Raw genomic sequence first — 21,516 nt, 5'->3', positions numbered from 1 at the left:
CTCTATGTATAGCACAATGGTTCAGCATGAAGCACATGTCTGGCGGCTTCTGGTGGCAGTGCCGCTCCTGTCTGCGAGCTGCGTATAGGATTACTGCCAATCATGTAAATTGCATTGTTGCAAAGCTACATGGCCGTACCCTAATGGATTACTGGAGGAAATGGTGGATGTGCCAAGCGCATAGTCAACTTGGAGGCCAAGTTATAAACACTTTTTACTGAAAAAGCAAGACAGCTTACTAAGTGACTTAGTTGGAATTAGGGTCTCTGCCATACAACATGATGCTCTCAGATTGCGCATCAAAAACCTGCCGCGCGTGGGCATATGGAGTACTCTGCTGCCCGGGGCTTCAGGAAAATGGCCGCGGGATGCCGCGCGTGCGCAGATGGAGATCGCGGCGGCAGCAGAGGACTCCATATGCGCACGCGCGGCCTCAGGAAGATGGCCGCCCCCACAGATCACCAGGGAAATAGCGCCGATCGCGCGTTTTTTCTTCTCCTGCCCAGTGGATTCAGAAGATGGGCATGCGCAAACCACTACGCCACCAACGGAAATATATGCAAGATCTGGGGGAAGAAACAACTATGTCGCCACGCCCATCTGACCAGACCAGCCTGATTGACAGGCGAAAACGGCGACTTTGGTAAGTTATTTCGGCAGCATAGGTGGGGAATCAGGGTACACAAAATACACTATAGTAACGCACAGCTCAGGCCCTATTTAACAGTATTTTTATCTCGTACTGAAAAAACGGGGTGACAGGTTCCCTTTAACAAGTCCTCCAAGGTACATAATGGACCCCATCCCAATTAAGAAATTAAGACCGCGTAGACTATTTCTTCTAGCAATAGGCCCCCCCCCCCAACCCCCCCCCAACATCTACCCCATTTCCAGCCAAGGAGTCCACAATTGTCAAACATTTCCATTTTCCCTCGTTTTTTTTATAAACCCCTTTTTCCGAAGCAAGACCCTGCTTCACATATTTAAGATATTCTCCTCTTGAAGGCGGTTCCTCTTTTATCCAGTTCCTCGCTATTACCTTTCGAGCCATATATATTAATCTAGCGATTGCTATTTTCAGGGTGTTATCTACTCTAATCTCCTCGTCATAACCCAAAAAACAAACCACCGGCTCCCTTGGTACCGTGCATCTATACGCTCCTTCTACACGACTCAATACCACCAACCAAAAAGCAGCCAATCTTGGACACGTCCACATCATGTGAAATATTCCGGCATTTTCATTCTTACACCTCGGGAATTCAGAATTCGCTCGCAGCCCTACTTTATACAAAACGTCCATAGACTTGTACACTAGAATATAAAGCGGAGACAGCCTATACGGTTCACTCAGTGACAATTTTGGTATCCATTCCAGCACAGACTCCCATGCTTCATCCTCCAGGCAGCCCAACTCTTTCCCACTTAGCTCTCGCATTGATCGGGAATCCCAATAAATAAGTATGTAGTAGATCTTTATATAAGGTGGAAATAACCCCATCATAGTTCCTTCTCCGCACACATATTCCAGCACTAAATCTCCTTGGATTTTAAGGCAATCCCCCCTGTTTTGAGCTCCAAACGCGTGCCTCATCTGCGCATATTGATATTCCCCGGAAGCCCTAAGACCATACTCCAACTGCAGCAGGGAAAAGGATTTCAGCTCCCGCTGCTCCATTATCTGATGCACATATTGAATTCCCTTGGCCTGCCACTCTGATATAACTCCCATCGCCACAAACTCCGGTAAATTATTATTATACCATAGCGGAGAAAACCTAGTCAGACATGTGACCCCACGAATTTGCTTCAATCTACCCCACGGCTTACGTATCAAGAATATAGTTGGAAAGATTTTCCCAAGTGCCCCCAAGGATCCATCTTCTAAGCATTATATAACTGGGCATCTTTTCATCACCACTTTCTGTACCGCACTGGAAGACGCCTCATGCGCCCAGCCCTTTAAATGTTGGCATTGGGCCACAAGGAAATATAATTCAGGGTTGGGCAAAGCCAATCCTCAGTCTTCCTTGGGTCGCTGAAGCGTCTACAATCTGATACGCGGGTGCTGTCTCCCCCCAGGCCAAACTCCTGAATAGGGAATTAATCTGCCGAAATTTCCCACGTGGTATCCAAGTTGGCGAGTTGTGGAGAATGTATAGTATTTTAGGCATCAAAATCATTTTAATGAGATTGACTCGACCCACCACCGACAAGTGCAGTTTGATCCAGGCACCCACCTTAGCCTTAAGAACCCCCAAAGCAGGAGTCAAATTCTTATGCAGATAGTCTGTGACCATAAAGATCCATATCCACAAATATGTAAATTGATCTACCACTTTAAGTCTCCCTCCATTCATAAATACACTCACCTCCTCCCCTACGTCATCAACTTTAAACAAAATTAACTTACTCCAGTTTATCATCAACCCCGATAGAGAGCCAAATCTCTCAATAAGCCCAATGGCACCTCCCAAGGAAGCAACTGGGTCTCCCAAAAACAGTAGTATATCGTCCGCGTATAGCGCTATCTTTTCTTCTATTTCCTGTACTTGAACCCAGATACCACAGCAGACTGTCGAATTTTGGCGGCCAGCGGTTCCACAGCCAAAGCAAACAAAAGAGGGGAGAGTGGACACTCCTGTCTCGTCCCTCTATGTAGTTTTATAATATGAGATAGTTCCCCGTTCACCCTGAGTCTAGCCTCTGGTTGCGCGTACATCAGCTGGATCTAGGACACAAACTGCGGGCCAAAGCCCAAACATAGCAAAACTTGCCACAAATATCCCCATTCTACGCTATCGAATGCCTTGTGGGCATCCAAGGATGCGATAACTCTGACCATAGTTGTCGGACCTCAACTGTACATTCATAAAAAGCCTTCTCAGGTTGACTGCCGTAGATCTGTCAGGCATAAATCCAGACTGATCCGAATGCACCAACTTGGAGATAACACTCGTCAGTTGGGTCACCAACACCCTGGCCAGAAGCTTGACATCCATAGTGAGCAAAGAAATTGGACGATATGACTCAGGTTGCCTTAAATCCTTATCCTTCTTCGGAATTACCACTATTATGGCTTCTCTCATGGAAGCTGGTAAAGTCCCTCTACACTTAGCCTCCTCCAAGGCCACCTTTAATCTGGGAATTAACACTTCCCCCATACATTTATAAATTTCAGCGGGCAGCCCATCTACTCCTGGCGCCTTTCCATTTGCCATAGACTAATGCCCGACAGTTCCTCATCTGTAATAAGAGCCTCTAAACTTTCTCTATCCTCATCATTCAACCTCGGCAACCCCAATCCCTCTAAAAAACCCACTGTGTCTCCCACCGATGCATCTACACGAGAGGAATATAGGTCTGCGTAAAAATCAGCGAAGACTCAAGATCTCAGGAGTCTCAGAAACCTTCGTGCCACTCCCCGAAACCAGCGAATGGACAAACGAAGTACTCCTCTGGGCAGAAGCCACCAGCGACAGCATGTGGTCAACAGTCTCCCCCTCCTGGAAATAAGTCAATCTCTGAAATTCCCGCTTCCTCTCTGTCTAATTTTATCCATACGATTTTGAGCTTCTTTTAATCTTTTCCCAGCCTCAGGGGTACCCAGTATTGTCATCTCGTCTTCCGCTGCCCTCAGCCCATCAACCGCTGCCTTCTCTGCCATCTTCGCCCTCCGCTTACATCTACTGATATCTCTAAACAACAGCCCTCTTAAATAGGCCTTCATAGCTTCCCATACAGTGAGAGCGTCTGTACTCCCATCATTAAACTCAAAGAACGCCATCACCTCCCGCTTTATATTGTCCAAATCTATACTGTGCAGCCAGTTAAGGTGAATCTTCCACTCTCTTCTGCTCACGGCCTGTGTCCCCATCGATCGAAACTCCACCTCAATTGGACTATGATTCGAGAGAGCCCTTGGTAAATGCCTCACGTCCCCTACCATTGTGTCCAACAGTGGATTGCCAAGAGCCATATCAATTCTAGATAGGGTATCATGAGCCGGTGAACAACAAGAAAACCCCCTCTCCCCAACATGTCTTACTCTCCATAGGTGAATCATACCAATTTCTCGCACATAGGTGCCAAACTGAGTAGTGTGACCCCCAGCCCTATTCTGAAAATTTTTATTTCTGTCCCAAAAATCATCACATATATTAAGGTCACCAATAGTTAAAACTGGTATCAAGCCCCAACATCCCACCAGCTCCAACACTTCTCTAATTTTCTTGCTGGAATAGGGAGGCGGAATGTACATCGCCGCTACACACAGCAGCACTCCATACATTTTACATTTCACCACCACATATTGACCATCCTTGTCAACATACAGCTCCACCTCCTCATAATGCACACCCGCTGGAATCAATACGGTCACTCCTCTTGAATAGGTAGAGAAAGTGGAATGATATGCTTTCTGTATCCAACGCTTACCTAACACATCCACCCTTTCACGCACCAAGTGTGTCTCCAACAGACATATCATCGAGACCCTTTGATCTCGAACATACTGTAAGCTCGCCGCTTGTCTGGTCTTATCCGCTAGGCCTCTTACATTCCAACTCAATATTTTAATACGGCCCCCCCATCATCCTTCAAAATATCCTTACTCCCAAGTCCAAGCTGTCTATTGCATTGAATATTGCACCCCCAGTTCCCTCAGTCGTCTCTTGACACCAGTAAACGTCATCCTCTGTTTCTGGACCGCAGCAGAATAATCCGGGTAAATGGCAAATCTCTGTCCTCCAACCGTCAGATCCTCCCAATTCTCTGGCCTTCCTGCGAACAATGTCCCTGTCTCTATAGTTCAGTATTTTGGCCATCATGGTACGGGGATTAGCTCCTGGGGCAGGGGGCTGCGGTGGGACCCTATGAGCTCTCTCAACAGCAAAAACTTTTGTCAACATCTCGACCCCAATTTTCTCTTTTAAGCCAACTTTCAATAAACTCAGTAGGATTTCTCCTCTCAGCTTTTTCAGGCAGACCCACAATACAGAGGTTGTTTCTTCTGGACCTGTTTTCCAGGTCCTCATTTTTTGCAGCCAGCTCTTGATATCACTTATGCAAACTTTTTCTCCGCTTTTTGCAGCTTTACTATATGATCTTCTGTAGTGCTCACCCTCTCTTCCACTACACCCACGCGTCTGTCCATCTTTTGTAGGGCAGCGTTTATCTGCGCAGTTTCCCCCTTAACCTCCTGCATCTGTAGGGTCAAGGCATTTAGGCAGTTTTTACATGAGGAGACCAATACAAAAACATCCCTCAGGGTCGGCTCACCTCCCGTCATTTCTTCAGGAGCCCCTGTTACTAACGCCATGCTGCTTTCCCCTGCCCCCTTCTGCACCTCATGCTCTCCTGCAGAGCTCGCTTCCTCCTCCTCCATATCTGATCCATCTCCGGCGGGTGTCTCTGCCTCCTCCACTTCTTCCACCCGGGCAAACTGCTTGAGCTTTGCAGCCACCTCCATGCGCCGCTGACATGTGGCGTTAGCTTTGTCGGCATCTTCTCTGGCCGCGGCGCCATCTTTGGAAGCTCCTGCATCGCCAGTACCCGCATCTCTCTGCCTCCATCGGGTCATCTCCTCCGTGACTGAGCCACCAAACTAGCACCGCTCTACTCCCAGGACCTTCGGACAGCAGGAATGGCGCAATTTAGTCCGTCCAGCGGTGCCTGCACAGGATTTTTAATACAAATAGCAGCGGGAGCGCTCTCCTATGCGTCCGCTAACATGGCCAGCTAGGAGACGCCCCCCAGACAAAATCTTTATTAACAAGCGATAGCTCATGTTAGAGCTGAGGAATGGGGACTGCCAAGCCCAACTATTCTATCATATCATATTAAACATATAGCTACACTAGAAATATCAATGACCTTTCATGAAGAACGCAGAACAGAGTTCACCATAGGCGTAACTGGACAGGAGTAAGCACCAAAAAGGCGTATGGCTAGGTGATCAAACTAAAGGCACACTATCTGGGCAGAAATCCCAGCACACAGCCGTGATCCATAACAAGGTTTTAGGCTTCAGAAAAGAGGAGATCAGATGACAAGTAGTTCAGCCAATTGTAGATCTTAGTAAAATTACCTTTAAAGGCTTGTCGTGGTGCTTAGGGAGGGGCACAGATGACATGGCATCCAACATACGTGCCGAGATACAAGTATGAGACCTGAAACTAAGCTGCCTGTGAACAGGGGTGGGGGGCTTACCTGCAGTTAGTGATTTTACATGTGATCTCAAATGGTTCCTCCAGACTGACTGTATCCGGAATGGTCTCCAATGAAAGCCTCACGTCGCCATATCCTGGAGCCTGAAGAACAGAATGTAGCACAAGCTTGGCATTATTTTATGATTAAACATTAAAAGTTTCTTACAAGTGGGAACAGAAATATTAACATTCTCTGCAAGGTCACGCAAGAACATGCAGTAAGGAACAGATCACTGGATTGTCCATGACGCTTTATCAGCCTGCAGAGTAACCAACATTCAGGTGCGAGAAGCTTAGTGCAGATATTGGGCTCTGGAGCCAGGCAATACCATTCTTTGCAGCTGGCTGGTCTGAAGTCGTCCTCTTTCCCCTAGGTTGGTTTTCCATACGATGTCCAACTTGCCGATCACGGTGACCCCTTTGATGACACCGGCTTTCTCAGCAAACTCAGGCTTAGGTTTCAGGCAATACAAATACTGCCGTGTGTCAAGAGGCTGCAAGTAAGTCTTCAATCCAAATGTAGATAACCTGCATGACAGAGATTTTTATTAGCCCGAATGTGGAAAAAAATAGGCTAACATAAATATATTAGTATATATCTGTATATCAAGAGCTGAGAAGTGTCTGGGGTGGGTTTATAAATGTTAATAAGTACTGTATGTCCAATCTCTGAGCATTATATACGGCATTATTGTGCAAGTCCTTACCCCTCGCCGTTGTGGACCACGCTGTTCAGCTCAGACACATTGTACATCATGGACGGCTCCAGAGAAACCTTCTCCATGAACATCGGTGACGTGGTAATATTCTGAATCTGCGCTTCCAGAAACACTTCATCTGTCTGCAAAACCAAACCGGTGTTAGACACCAAACCCTCGCCCGCTACAGTCAGCCATAATGGAATCAGACCATTAGCAGTGTCACTATTACTGAATGTGATTAGTGTCATGCCTGGAAAATCAAAGTTACCACAATTAAAATGGACGTTCCAACCGGCATCCCAAACGCAAGAATCAGAAGCAAAGTTAGTTATATGGTGTATTGGAGCAAGCAATGGATGCGGGATAGGATCAGGTTCTAACGGGAGCCATGAACAGGCGACGCTCAGAGATTAACAGCGACTTCTAATAGTTCCAGAAAGTCCTAAAGTATAAATATGACCACTGCAGCCAATCACTAGGCTCAGCTGTCCCGTGCTGTATACGTTGGTATGACTGATGCAGCCAATCACTAGGCTCAACTGTCATACTGCATTCGTTGTCATGACCACTGCAGCCAATCACTAGGCTCAGCTGTCCCGTGCTGTATACGTTGGTATGACTGATGCAGCCAATCACTGTGCTCAGCAGTCAGGCTGAAATGGATGTGCTGTTGACCTTTCTACACACACTTGTAAGGCCACGACATACACTTTTATGCACACAGTTGTACAATGAATCCAATTTTAAAAGCTTTTTTTTTTTAAACAGATTCTGCATAAATGCAAGAGAAGAAAAAAAAAAAATTGACATCTTAAGTCATATGTTTAGCAATCTCTAGAATATAGTGGACAGAAGCCTATGGAACTACACATGAGCCCTTTGATGCTATAAAGGTCCATTTACATTGACCAACCGGTGGTAATAAACTAAGGCCAATCGATGGTCGTTTAATAACCGGATCACACCAGCAGACAGCTCTTAAACTGCATTGAATGATCTGTAATGGACGGTCCCTGTGCACATAGGCTGCCATGGTTCTCGGCAGCGTGGTCCTGTTATACAGGATGATGTGCTGCCGAGAACAATGATTTTTCTGTGGCGCACAAAAGGTCACTTCACCCGATGAACAAGAAGTTTGCTCATTCATCAGCGAGCTATTAATACTGAAAGGATTATTGTGGAACGAGCAGTCTTCAGAACACTCACAATAATCAGTCAGCTCGAGACATTTGTCTACACGGGAAATAGGTATTACGCCAGATACAAAAGAACATCCAAACGAGTTGAAGGTAACAGTAGCCTGGTGCCAAGTGCCTAAATTTGGCTAATTATTTGCAAACTATACCACAAACTTGTAACAATGGCTAAAAAACATCCAAAACAATATTGGGTTGTTGTCATTTTTGAGCAATTATTGCCTGAAATAGTCAAAATTGGTACAGACAATGGTTTATCAACAAATTTTCCAAATCATTGCACCCAGTGTGTGGGATCTCTCATTTGAGCACTTTATTTTTCCTACAAAAAAAAAAAAAAAAAATTAGTATAAAGCCTTGAAAAGAAAAATGCAGTCGGGTTATAACAGCAGATGAGGAACCAACTCAAAATTAATGCAGGTTGTATCCCTCATGGTAATAATCCACGACCATCCAAGTTTTTCTCTTTCCCATGCCATTATTAATGGATAAAGTTATTTCCAAAAATTGGCATATCCAAACACTGTTTACTATCCCACCATCCATTGCTTTGATAATTGTTGAACCAAATTTGGGGTAAATATCAATGAAGCGATTCTCAGCGTAAAGTGAAAGGGCTTAGTGGCGCTTGAAAAAGTGGCGTTAACAATAAGCATCGACATGGAAAAGCAGGATCCCCAACAAAACGTGTAGGTGCCACCAATCCTGGGGTCTTCAGATACTGTTTTGGATTTAGCGCTTGATCCTGATGAAGTCATTCTAAACACGGGGCCGTTTTCACACGGGCATGATATGGGAATGATATGGGATGAGCATTCCAGATAAGTGTGGGTTTAGGGTCTCGAATTGCCAGCATCACAGATCCTTACAAACTGGCAAGCTTTCTATTAGTTAATTAAACCCAGTCAGAACAGAAATGCTCATCCATAACATGGTTATCTATCTCTTGTTGGAACATGGGCAGTTTCTAATAAAACCACTCCACAAAAATATAACCAATAATCATATAAAAATATAACGCGGCACATTAGTGTCTGCTGGCGAACGGCAACAAATTTGGTTGTGACCTTGCTTTTCCATTAAGCGGCAATTTCAGGATGAGATTTATTTGTTAGACAGGCACAAACGTCAGATTTAGGTAGCGCTTCAGAATTAAATAAAATGATGGAAAAAAAAAAAAAATTACCACAGAACTGAGGTCACTCTAATGGGGGAAATAAAACAAAAAAATAAATTAGAGAAAGAAATGAGGGTTAAATGTTAACGAACAGGAATGCTAGAACGAAATAAACATATTAAAGTACGGCGTCACATAGCATTAGTACAAGCTAGAACGTGTCCCGTCTTTACGACTGAAGCCCAGAACTGCCGGGAGGCGGCCGCCTGCGCACAACCAGCTCAGGATTAGATCTCTTCTGAACCAAGGATGAATTTACAAGTCACATAAATGGTTATCCAGGACCTTTTTTTTTCTAATTATGGGCCTAAAAATTAATAGGCAGGTTTTTGCTACCCACCTACCTGTTGTGCCCAGCACCAATCTCTGTCAGCACAGAGCGGTCACCGGCAGTTTCAGCGGCTTCATATTGACAGCGCAGCGGCTTCTCTCCCGGTCCGATGGGGGTCAGTGACTGCTGACGTCATACTGATTAACAGCTAGCTCCCCACTGCCTGACTGCAGGGAGCCGGCTGTCAATAAGCATGATGTCGGCAGTCAGTCAACAGAGCAGAACGGAAGAGGAAGATATGCTCTGTTGACATTGTGCACCTAAATCGCCGGCAGGAGCGGTCAGTGACTACTCTGAACAGTCACCGGGTAGAACGAGCAAGTACCTGCTAGTTTTTAGGCCCATAGTTACAAAAAAAAAAAAAAAAATTAAAGTTCTGGATAAACCCTTCAAAGATACGGGCATCCAATATTTCTACTGCTTTCAGGTGGATAAAAAACAAACAAAAACTAACAGATGCATCCCTGGGAATAAAATGGGGCTCGGGTATAGTCATTTCCTTTCCCCACTTAGCAGAATTAATCTTCCCTGTGTAAAGTAGAAAGAAAAAAAAAATATCTCTAAAAATTCCAAACGAGGAGAGGCTTGTTGACTTACTGAGAAGCCATTTAAGGTCCCACATTTTGAGAACCCGAATAAGGCACGTGTGTGTTTAAATCCCCAATATAAAAAAAAAAAAAAAAAAAAAGAAAATCTAACCTTGGCTGTTCCCAATGGCGATGGTACGCACAGCATTAAAGGGAACCTGAACAGCTGATAGCAGACGCCCTAACCACGGGCAATAGGGATCAGATTCCGGCTCTGTTATAGCAGCCATGTATATATAAAGCCCTCATTCACATGTCAGTGATTGTTATATGCAAATAAACTGAGATTGTCAGCAGGGTTTTGGATCGGTTTTTCATCAGTCAAATTTTACTATTGCTCACCTAAACTGACAGTGGGACCAGCCTCTTGGACTAGTCATCCCCGGCTGGGGATGTCCTCTCTGAAATGATCCAGAGCTTCAGAGTAAAACATGTGGCTACAATAACTCAGCCAGACTGATTCTTACTGTCTGTGGCTCGGGCAGCCTCAGGTTCCCTCTAAGTAGCCACCAAACACCTCACCCCATCAGAACAGATACTGATTGGATATACCATCGCTGTCTAACTAAGCAGGGACCAAAGTGCTAGGTACCATACCAACCTCCTTCGACCCCAAAGGTGGGGGGCCTGGGAGGTCGTAGACTAGTGAGGTGGGACGCCACCTATCAGACATTTAATGCAAAAATAGAATGGTCACTGGACTGCCTAAATTAGTAGTAACCCACCACCACATTTACATACAAAAGCAGGTTACTAACAGTCACTTAGTGGTTTACATACCCCGGCTGTAAAATTAAAGGATGCTACTCCATTAGTAAAGAGACAAGCATGCAATTATAATATACAGAGTGAGGAGCCATAAAGACATACATGTGATATGACAGAACTGCGGATACACCTGTATAGGATTAGCCCCGCTGGAAGCACGAGGGCTGCAGGATCCTTACATTGGCCACATTTCACATACCAGTACTAGCTGGGGGTAATATATAGATGGATCTGGTAGAATATGGCCACAGCGAGGTATGTGGAGCACAGAGGGGTGAGAAACTGATCTGTACACTTTATAAATGGAGCCCTGTATGGTATGTGATCAGATTTATTACCTGCGCCAAGTATCTAAATCCTGGATGTATTGGTATTCTGCACTTGAAAATCACATTACAAAGAGAAACATGGCACCTGCCATCAAGTTGTGAGGAGTCGTACGGTATTCATAGACTTCTATGGTTGCTGGAATAACTCCAGATGCCACTGCTATCACAAGGAATCATGCTGAGTTTTTGGTCTCCGTATTGCGGAGCTAATCTCCTCTAATGAATCGATTTGGCGCCATACTGGTGTAATTTTATACCACGCTGTACCGCCATGGAGCTCCGTTTTGCTCAGTTGAGGGTGTCATTGATGTCTGCTATAAAGTCACCGCTCCTTACAATTATACGTCAGACTATACGCCGCTCACTCACCTCTGCATTATAAAATTTGGTCTTGACGTCGAGAGGTTTGAGAACCTGTGATAAGACAGAAGACGTGTTATAAAGTGATCACTCCCCCATATCATGGAAGGAACCCGGACGTCCATGTTTGTAGACAGCTTTATACAATCCCTACCTGTGTCTCCTAATAGGGGATATGGATAAAATGGAGGGGAGTCCTCACTGGAGACATCTCTATAGGGAGGACCCCCCAACTAAAGCCCAGAGAAAAGGTTTATTTCTTCTTTAGGAAGAGGACTCATGTGAAAAACCTTAAAGGGATGGTCTACTTCAAAATGATTGCCTGTAGCAGCGCTCTGAATAAAGACATCCAGTTTATTAGCATATATTCCCAAAGGTGCCCCAAAAGTACTAGGCATAAAGGGGGCTTTGTAACTCATTTCAATAGCTAAGCCAGACCCCTTTTTTATCCCTTACTGCAATGGTCACATAGGGAAGGGGTCTGGCGCAGCTTCCGAAATGATCCAGTATGTCAGCCCTCTTTCTGTCCAACACACTCCTGCGCTGAACAGAAGCACAAATTCAGAATTAGGCATTTTTGGACTCCTCACCTGGAACTTGAAGAACTTCCTAAAGTACATCTTCTCCCCGGTCTGTGTGGTATAGCTGACGGCACACACCAATCTGAAACACGGAGAGCAGAGAAGAGCATGGATGCGGCTCCCATCACTGAAGCACACATTTTGGAGCGGGGCGCCTGCCCTCGGGCCGTTCCCCTATACCCACATGTGTGTGCCTATTTCCTTCACTTCGTGGTGGATGACGTCATCTATACAGCTGTCCTGTTTGAGCTCAGACACCACCGCACTGGACGCAGACAGGTTTAACCTCTGGGAGCTCGTCTGGAGGTCCGCCTGTAAGGAACGAGAAGTGACGTACTACAGCGCAGCATCCCTAGCTTAAAGCAAGGCTTCATATGCAACAGGAGGCTCCTTCCAGCACAGCTACAACCTAGGATCCCCCAGAATAATACCAGGCAATGGGATCTGTATTCACTTGTAGATGTTTAAGAACAACATTTATACTATATTCTTGGTACTTTTTTTGTTATGGTTTTTACAAATCGGGTTGTGTGATTGACAGCGGCCCTTTAATTATCAGCTGCGGCCAGAGACAGATGCTGGCTATCCAATACAGCCGGCATCTGCCATGTCTGGCTATCCGTGTCCACAACTCAGTCACACGGGGGAAGGAGCGACTTACCTTGACTTGGATGTCTTTTACCGTTTGGTTGCTGTCATTGTGTACACTGATGTAGCTTGAAAAGGTTTCGCCCAGAAAAATATTTCTGTTAGAAGTAGAATATCGTATCAGACACAATGATAAGAAGCCCCCAAACCCCCATATGTGCAAGTATAGGTGTGGTTCCCTTTTTAAAGCAGGACAGAAAATTTAAACTAAATATTTTGAGTTAATGCAAAGAAAATGATAGAAAGGGTTGGATCAGGAACCCAGAAGGAGCCATACATGCAATGAAGCCGTGGGAGTCACTGCCTGGCTCCATCCTGGCAGGATTCGTCTTTTTCAGACATTATCAAAAACAAATCTAATCCTGTTTTGGGGGCTTCTGACAAACCCCGGCGTAGTACTGAGCGGTGGGCACTGTACGAAACGTGAACCTAGCATGTCTATTTCTCCTTTAGTTGTGTTGTGGGCATTTAGTCTATTTAATGAGCTACATTGTGAAATGACACATAAATCAGCTTTCTTAAAATCCCAATCTATCTAATAAATTACACTAAAAAGAGCTAAAAAAAAGAAAAAAAGAAAGCTTTACCCAAAGTTCTGCGGTAACGTCAGCATTTCCCCCAGCATTAGGATCTCCGCTCCTTTCACCGTGGAAGGATCTTCCTTCATGAGATTATTAAAAAGATCACCTATGAGCCGGAAGGTCAGAAAAAATCATCAGAATATAGACGGCGCAATCAATGGACTGTAGAACGTGCGGGAAATGTTAGAGTCGAGGCCGTGATAGACGAGCCGCGCACAAGGGCAACTACGACTTCTATTCTCGCATGAAGGGGACCTGCAATAACGACATGGGAATTATCTGATGGGTAAGATTTCACCCAATACATACCCAGAGGACCTGATACAGCGCATGGATAGGAGGAGATTAGTAGCACTGACACCCATGTTTGTTTTTAGATCACCCCATGCACACAAATGGGGCATCGCTTGGGGACAGCACTGTAGAGGCGCACGGTGTGGGCATGTACGTTATTCATTGCAGCAAGCTTTCAATTCTACAGATCCAAAGTACCCAATTCCCGTGGTACCAATAGCCAAGACAAAACACTAAGTATCGCTTACCGGGAAGGTCCCGCCCTTCACAGGTCACCGGGATATTGGTGAATAAGGTCGGTTTCGTAAGACGCATCACTGAAGTGAAACAAATAAAACATGGTTTACGCTTCTAGGCTTAACGCATTCAATCTGCACAGTCTGCAAAAGAGTCACCAGGAACAATGGGGTGAAAAAAACAAACAAACAAATGAAGTTCATGTTGCAGATTATATCATTTCGGCAATGGAAAAAAAAATTGTCTAATAGGGTCTTTAACCCCTTCATGACCCAGCCTATTTTGACCTTAATGACCTGGCCACTTTTTGCAATTTCTGACCAGTGTCTTTTTATGAGGTAGTAACTCAGGAACGCTTCAACGGATCCTAGCGGTTCGGAGACGGTTTTTTCTTGACATATTGGGCTTCATGTTAGTGGTAAATTTAGGCCGATAATTTTTGCATCAGCACAATTTTGGGAAAAAAAATTTTTTTTTTGTTATGACGTTAAGGGTTCAAAGTTTATCAGCAATTTCTCATTTTTCCAGCAAAATTTACAGAAACATTTTAGTGACATCACATTTGAAGTCCCTTTGAGGGGCCTATATGATAGAAAAAACCCAAAAGTGACACCATTCCAAAAACTGCACCCCTCAAGCTACTCAAAACTACATTCAACAAGATTTTTAACCCTTCAGGTGCTTCACAGGAACTAAAGCAACGTGGAAGGAAAAAAATAGACATTTAAATTTTTTCAACAAAAATGTTCTTTTAGCCTCAATTTTTTCATTTTCATATGGGCAACAGGATAAAATGAATTCTAAAATTTGTTGGGCAATTTCTCCTGAGTACACCGATACCTCACATGTGGGGGGGGGGGGGGGGGGGGGGGGGGGGTTAACCACTGTTTGGGCACACGGCAAGGCACGGAAGGGAAGGAGCGCCATCTGACTTTTTGAATGGAAAATTAGCTCCAATGGTTAGCGGACACCACGTCGCGTTTGGAGAGCCCCTGTGTGCCTAAACATTGGAGCTCCCCCACAGGTGACCCCATTTTGGAAACTACACCCCCCCAAGGAACGTACCTAGATGTGTGGTGAGAACTTTGAACCCCCAGGTGTTTATCTAAAGTTTATAGCGCCGGGGCGTGAAAATAAACAACAACAAAATAAAAACATTTTTACCACAAACATGATCTTTTAGTCCCCAATTTTTTTTTCCCAAGGGTAACAGGAGAAATTGGACCTCAAAAGTTGTTGTCCCATTTGTCCTGAGTACACAGGTTCCCCACATATGGGGGTAAACCACTGCATGGGCACACGTCAGGGCTTGGAAGGGAAGTAGTGACGTTTTGGTATGCAGACTTTGATGGAATGGTCTGTTGGCGTCATGCTGTGTTTGGAGAGCTCCTGATGTGCCTAAACAGTAGAAACCCCCCAATTCTAACACCAACCCTAACTCAAACCCTAACCACAAACCTAACCCACCCCTAACCACAAACCTATCCCTAACACACCCCTAACCCTAATCCCAACCTTAACTTTAGCCCAACTCTAACTAATGGGTGAACTGGGGCGGAGGGGCCATCAGCGGGGCGATAACTGGGGTGGGGGTGGGGTGATCACCGGGGGCAGGAGGGGGCTGTCAGGCGCTGGGGGGGCAGGAGCGGGTTGAGGAGATGGAGATGGAACTGGCAGCAGCAGCGGAGAGGGGGTGGTGTGTGGAATCGGACAGCGAGGGGAGTGGAAGTCAGCAGAGGGGAGTACCTGATGGCGGCGGCGGCAAGGCAGCATGCAGGGACGTAGCTTTTCACCTTCCAGGGACTGGATGAAGCTGGAGAGCGAGGCTGTCAAACATTACTCTGCCCCATCACATCTGATTGGAGAGATAGCGTCACATGGACGCAAGCTCCAATCAGATCTGGGATGGTGGGGTGACACAAAGGGTCACCAGAAGCGATCGTAGCCACAGGGGGCAAAACCACCCCCCCTGGGCTCAAGTACAAGTCCCCCTGTACCTGCAACTCGGGTGACATTTGAGATAACCTGTTCACCCGACCTGCAGGAACGCGATCCCGCCATGACGCCACATAGGCGTCACAGTTCAGATTGGCACCGACTTTCATGACGCCTATGTGGCGTCACAGGTTGGGAAGGGGTTAATGGTATGTCTGCCCACTGGGGGGCGCTAAGTGAGCAGCGGAGCCAGGGGGGTCATGGATAAAAACAAAACTCCATCTAACCATTCTCTAAATTTAGGCAGCTTTGTCGTCGGTTTTTGCATTTTAGACTATAGTGGTGAGCAGTTTCCTAGCGGAAGCCGACCAGGGGGTGAGCACGCTGCTTCTTTGTCAGTCTCCTGATTTCTGAACCTGAAATAAGTACCATCAGACAGAACATGCACACAGCTGAATATGATACTTTTTTGGCAGAAGTTTTGCGGTGCCGTTATGGGCGTTTTTCCCCCCCATCGATTTTAATTCTTTTACAGTTTGCACTGAGATCCAGTAGGAGCTCACACAAAGGCACAGCGGAAAAGCATTAAGCTCTGTTCACATTTGACCTGGAAGTCACAGCAGTGCTTGCGCCTCTGAAGTCAGGTGTACACTTTCAGTCTTCAGGAGGCGCACTGCACATGAGCAGGACTGCAGAAGGCGGCTCATGTACACAGTCTGCACTTCTGGTCATGCTCAGTGTGCCTCTGAAGCTGGGAAGTGTACACCTGGCTTCAGAGGCGCATTCACGCTGCTGAATAGAGCCGAATGCTGGCATGAGATTTGGAAGGAGGAGGCGATGACGCCGGCTGGCTCTTGCAAATCAAGTTATCATGCCCACAGGGGATAACATGGGGAGAAGGCCGACTAGTCTGGGGAAGCTAAAGCCCCATCGGCTAGTCAAAGGCATAAATATACATGTAGTCTTTGAATTATTAACAGTCAATAAAGGCCCCTGACAATCTGCACCAGATCATCATGTTTTCAGGATTTCCTTAGTATTGCACAGGTAAGAACCTGTGACTCTTTCTGATGCCTTAATAATAATTCCTTCACCTGTGCAATACTAAGGAAATCCTGAAAACATGACGTGTTGGCGGCAATGAGGACTGGAGTTTTGGAAGCACCTGAATAGAGGGACCCTTTAAACAGCAACTATTCAAGAAAGGTAAACATTAAGACAATACACTATGTAATATCTTTAATATCTTGTGAATTTTTGTAATTATTATTTAATGAAAGATATAGGCATTACAAAATTCATATGTATTGTTAGAAGTGCAATTCATAAACTGAACAAGGCATCATAGAAAGAAATACAGGTATAACTAAAGAAAAATAAAAGGAGTGAAGCCAGCACTGCTTGGGGTCGCAACGCAATACAAAAGTGCACATATTAATTTCTAACTGTATATCAAAATGAGACATTTAGCAAACAATTAATCAATTCTTTGAGCTACCCCGCCACGTCACGGCATTCTCATAATGGGGCAGTCCTACTCTACGATTTTTATATTCGCTGTGCCATTACGGCCTCCTAAATTTATTAAAATCGGGGCCATATTGAATGCAAACTGTACCCTGTAGCGTTTCAGAATCACCCCCATGGCGCCAGAAAGGGTACACGCAGATAAAGGTCGACCAGGTCCAAACAGACAGTTCAGATCTGACCTCCACACTGCTTGACCAGCACCAAAGATAAAAGGGTGAGACAGGCCCAGGCACACGAATTGAACAGAGCCTGGGGCAGGGCTGCTGTATATGTGTACAGCAGCCTAGATCAATCACAATGAACACAAAGAATGGCGTACATGACCCAGCGCGCACGGCAACAGTGGTGGTCAGCCACAAACCAATGTCAAAATTAAAAAGGGGAGAAGCCAGCACCGCTTATGGTCAGAATGCATGCACATATTAATTGCTAACAGCGAATATAAAAAACAAAGTGGGATTAACGTGGTATTGTTTCCAACACATTTAGTAGGCCGTAATGGCACAGCGAATATAAAAATCGTAGAGTAGGACTGCCTCAGTATGACAATGCCGTGATGTGGCGGAGTGGCTCAAACAATTGATCAATTTTTTGCTAATTGTCTCATTTTGATATACATTAAGGGTATGTGCCCACGCTGCGTCCTGGTGTGCGGATTTATCTGCACTGATTTTGATAAATCTGCAGGGCAAGATCACTGCGTTTTTCCTGTGGATTTTCTGCGGACTCTACTGCGTTTTTTTAATATGGAGCAGGTGTTAAACCGCTGCGGATTCCGCAAAAAGAATTGACATGCTGCGGAAAATAAACCACAGCGTTTCTGCGCGGGTTTTTTCCGCAGCATGTGCACAGCGGTTTTTGTTTTCCATAGATTAACATGGTACTGTACACCACATGGAAAACTGCTGTGGATCCACAGTGAAAACCGCAAAGTGTGCACATACCTTTAGAAATCAATATGTGCATGTGCACTTTATGTATTGCGTTCTGACCATAAGCAGCGCTGGCTTCTCCCCTCTTTTGCCATAACTAAAGAAAGCAGAAAATATTTCCTAAACAGGTTACTCCCATCGGCATGTGTATTTTAGTAAATTCCTACATTCATTACAATACAGTTCTGGAATATTCTGATTTGGTCCGTTCTACTGTTATCCCTCCTACAAATGTATGAATAACTTGACAACTGGGTGTTATCAGCTAGGGTTGTGCCCATGCACAGCCTAATCTCACCCAATCAGAACTGATCTACTATGTAGGGACACGCCCCCGAGCAGCCAGTAATTAATGCAGAGTTATGATAAGTATTCTGAAGAATTATGATGATGAATGCAAATATTTACTAGAACAGACATGACCTCTTTGAAAAGAATGTGTCATCAGAAAAAGGTCTTCGGGTTTAAAATCAGCTTTTTGTTATATGTATTTAAAAAAAAAGGAGGTTTTTTTATTATTTTTCATTTGGCGATCTTTAATATAAAAACTAAAATTATTAATCTAGCGATTTTCACACTGACTACTGGGACTTTGTTAGGCTCATAATTCCTGTCCTTTCAGGAGGAGTTTTCAGCAGGCTCGCTATCACAGGCAGGATGACAGTGACTGTAACACCTCTATACTCAGCTGATCGCAAAGGATCCACCAATCGCATTAGACGATGTTACAGCTCCTCCTGCCTCATAACCTCTTGAACATCCTGGTTACACACTTCAATACAAAAGACAGGGTCAGGGTCGGAGCATCTCTACTAATGGCCATGTGGATTTTCTGAAACAGGTTATTGTCTAAAAAACAAAAAAACAAAACAACTCTCCAGTTCAGTTGCAGTGTGAAAACTGAGATTTTCATTATTTTACATTTTTAATATATAGAATGTAGAAAAAACTGCCATTTTTTATTATTACAATTAACACAATCTGATTAACACAATGGATCATTTTCAGATGCCATTTCCTTTATTTGATGCCTGGGCCATAAATAGCAGTAGGAAATCGGTCCCCAATCCATCCAGGGCTCCTCCATATTTAACAGGTTATACAGGATTACTGTTGGAATGATCTCTCTCTAGTAAACTGGACATATTGTGATATGATCAGAAACCCGTGTGAACTCGAAATATAAGAAACAAAAGGATCGGTTCCCACTAGTATCACGGCTTTAGTTTATACCTGACACCTGCCTGCAAAGCTGGATCCATTACCGAAATAAAACCAAAACACTAGCCAGGTATAAAAAGGTTCACCACACAGTGCACAGTTTATGCAATAAAAAAAATAAAAAAATACCAGAAGGCCTGGCACTAGGCACAAATGAAGAGATTTCTTGGCAAATAGAATTGGCAATAAATGAGCTTCATGTTGTGCAATTCATGAGGCAGCAAATGGTAGAAGTCAATGGCACTGGGCCGGATCAGCTCCGTGAAGAATCACGGAGAATAGCAGAAATCTGATGGATCGGACCTTTGATGTCAGGAGGAATAAAGCATAAAAAGTGCCATCTCTTCTTTTTTTCTGTGTGTCTTTGTTGGATAAAAAGCATATGGACATATGATCGATAAAATGCATGAATTATGCGATTAATAGTATTAAAATATTTCATGTTAAATTATAACCTACTTAAAAGGACTTTCCAGTTTGGAAAACCCGGCTGCAATTTGATTTGAAAACCAAAAATTGTGCTTTTATCACCCTTCTCGGGTCTCCTTGTGTCTGTAGTACTGACGTCACGTCGACAGCGCTGCAGCCCGTAACGGAGCTCAATGGCTCTTAGCCGTCATCTCGGACCGGGCCGCTCACCAATTGGTTGCAGTGCTCTTGCCATGATGTCAGCGCTGCAGACAATAACAGACACTAGAAGCAGCAGAGGCATAGTGCTGGACCTGGGGAGGGCAAGTAAGGCTTTATAAATAAAAACAGCAGCCATTGGGGAGGAGTCATTCTGGGCTCAGGAGTCCTGTGGGTGGTCCTACTGAACAACTGACAGCCTCTCGATGTATGGGTGTACGTACAGAATTAAGGGTAGGTCTTGTATTTAACAAACGTCCAGGAAAAAAAAAAGAAAAAAAAAGAAGCTTTGCTGCTCATTGAGAGCGAGAGTAAAAAGATGACTAACTGGCTGCTGAGGGCAAAAATAAAATTAAAGGGGACCTGTTATCAGGAAAAACAGGATTTTTGGTTGCTTACCGTAAAATCTTTTTCTCTGAGCCTTCATTGGGGGACACAGGAAACCATGGGTGTATGCTGCTGCCACTAGGAGGCTGAAACTATACAAATAAAAAAAAGTTAGCTCCTCCTCTGCAGTGTACACCCTACCGACAGGAAGTAGGATATTCAGTTAGTGAGAAAGCAGTAGGAGAAGCAACGAGAAAGAACAATATAATAATAATCTTTATTTATATAGCGCCAACAAACTCCGCAGCGCTCCACAGATTAACAGTTTCAAACGCTCAAAGAGTGTTCAAAGAACTCAAACATTAACAGTATAACAATAAACAGAGCTGTTCAACTTGGGAGGGTGCTGTGTCCCCCAATGAAGGCTCAGAGAAAAAGATTTTACGGTAAGCAACCAAAAATCCTGTTTTCTCTATCGCCTCATTGGGGGACACAGGAAACCATGGGACGTCCCAAAGCAGTCCCTGGGGCGGGAACAGCAGTCAACTCCAATCTAGGTCAGAGGAACTCACCACCGTCACCTGCAAGGTCTTCCTACCTAAGCCGGCATACGCTTAAGCTAGGCATCGAAGTTTCGCGAACATGTGGAGGACCGATCGTCGGTCTGTAGAGGTGCAAGGCAGAGGCCTTATATGTGCACCGCCGGGAGACGCCCACTGCCCGGGTAGAGTGCGCCTTAAACCTGGAAGGAGGAGCACTGCTCTGACCTGGCAAATCTAAACATTGCTGACCGGATTTTGCGGGCATACGTTGATTAGGAGGCCGGAGGGCCTCTCTACGCCGAGCCCTTATACTGAAAAAAGGGCCTTAGCTGGATAGACCCGGTAGCGTGATGAGAGAACGCTACAAAGGACGAGTCCGAGCAGGACAAAGGGAAGGGAATCA

At 44.9% G+C, this 21,516-nt stretch overlaps 1 protein-coding gene across 6 annotated transcripts in view; it reads right to left on the bottom strand.

The window, feature by feature from the left end:
• Positions 1–21,516, bottom strand: part of LOC138663268 (trafficking protein particle complex subunit 13) — a 45,282-nt gene that overhangs the window by 4,044 nt on the left and 19,722 nt on the right. For 3 of the 6 annotated variants that reach the window (XM_069749455.1, XM_069749471.1, XM_069749446.1), the window contains exons 2-11: positions 14,011–14,079; positions 13,475–13,574; positions 12,901–12,985; positions 12,424–12,551; positions 12,249–12,321; positions 11,668–11,712; positions 9,293–9,310; positions 6,917–7,050; positions 6,539–6,737; positions 6,211–6,311 (exon numbers count right to left, since the gene is read on the bottom strand). In XM_069749455.1, coding sequence (XP_069605556.1) covers positions 6,211–6,311; positions 6,539–6,737; positions 6,917–7,050; positions 9,293–9,310; positions 11,668–11,712; positions 12,249–12,321; positions 12,424–12,551; positions 12,901–12,985; positions 13,475–13,574; positions 14,011–14,079 — 952 coding nt within the window. The remainder of the gene's footprint in view (positions 1–6,210; positions 6,312–6,538; positions 6,738–6,916; positions 7,051–9,292; positions 9,311–11,667; positions 11,713–12,248; positions 12,322–12,423; positions 12,552–12,900; positions 12,986–13,474; positions 13,575–14,010; positions 14,080–21,516) is intronic. The other 3 variants (XM_069749463.1, XM_069749479.1, XM_069749450.1) reach the window with 1 other exon arrangement.

The sequence above is a fragment of the Ranitomeya imitator genome, chromosome 1, assembly GCF_032444005.1.
Source record: "Ranitomeya imitator isolate aRanImi1 chromosome 1, aRanImi1.pri, whole genome shotgun sequence".
Classification (NCBI taxonomy): Eukaryota; Metazoa; Chordata; class Amphibia; order Anura; family Dendrobatidae; genus Ranitomeya; species Ranitomeya imitator.
This window is presented reverse-complemented; position numbering and strand designations above follow the sequence as displayed.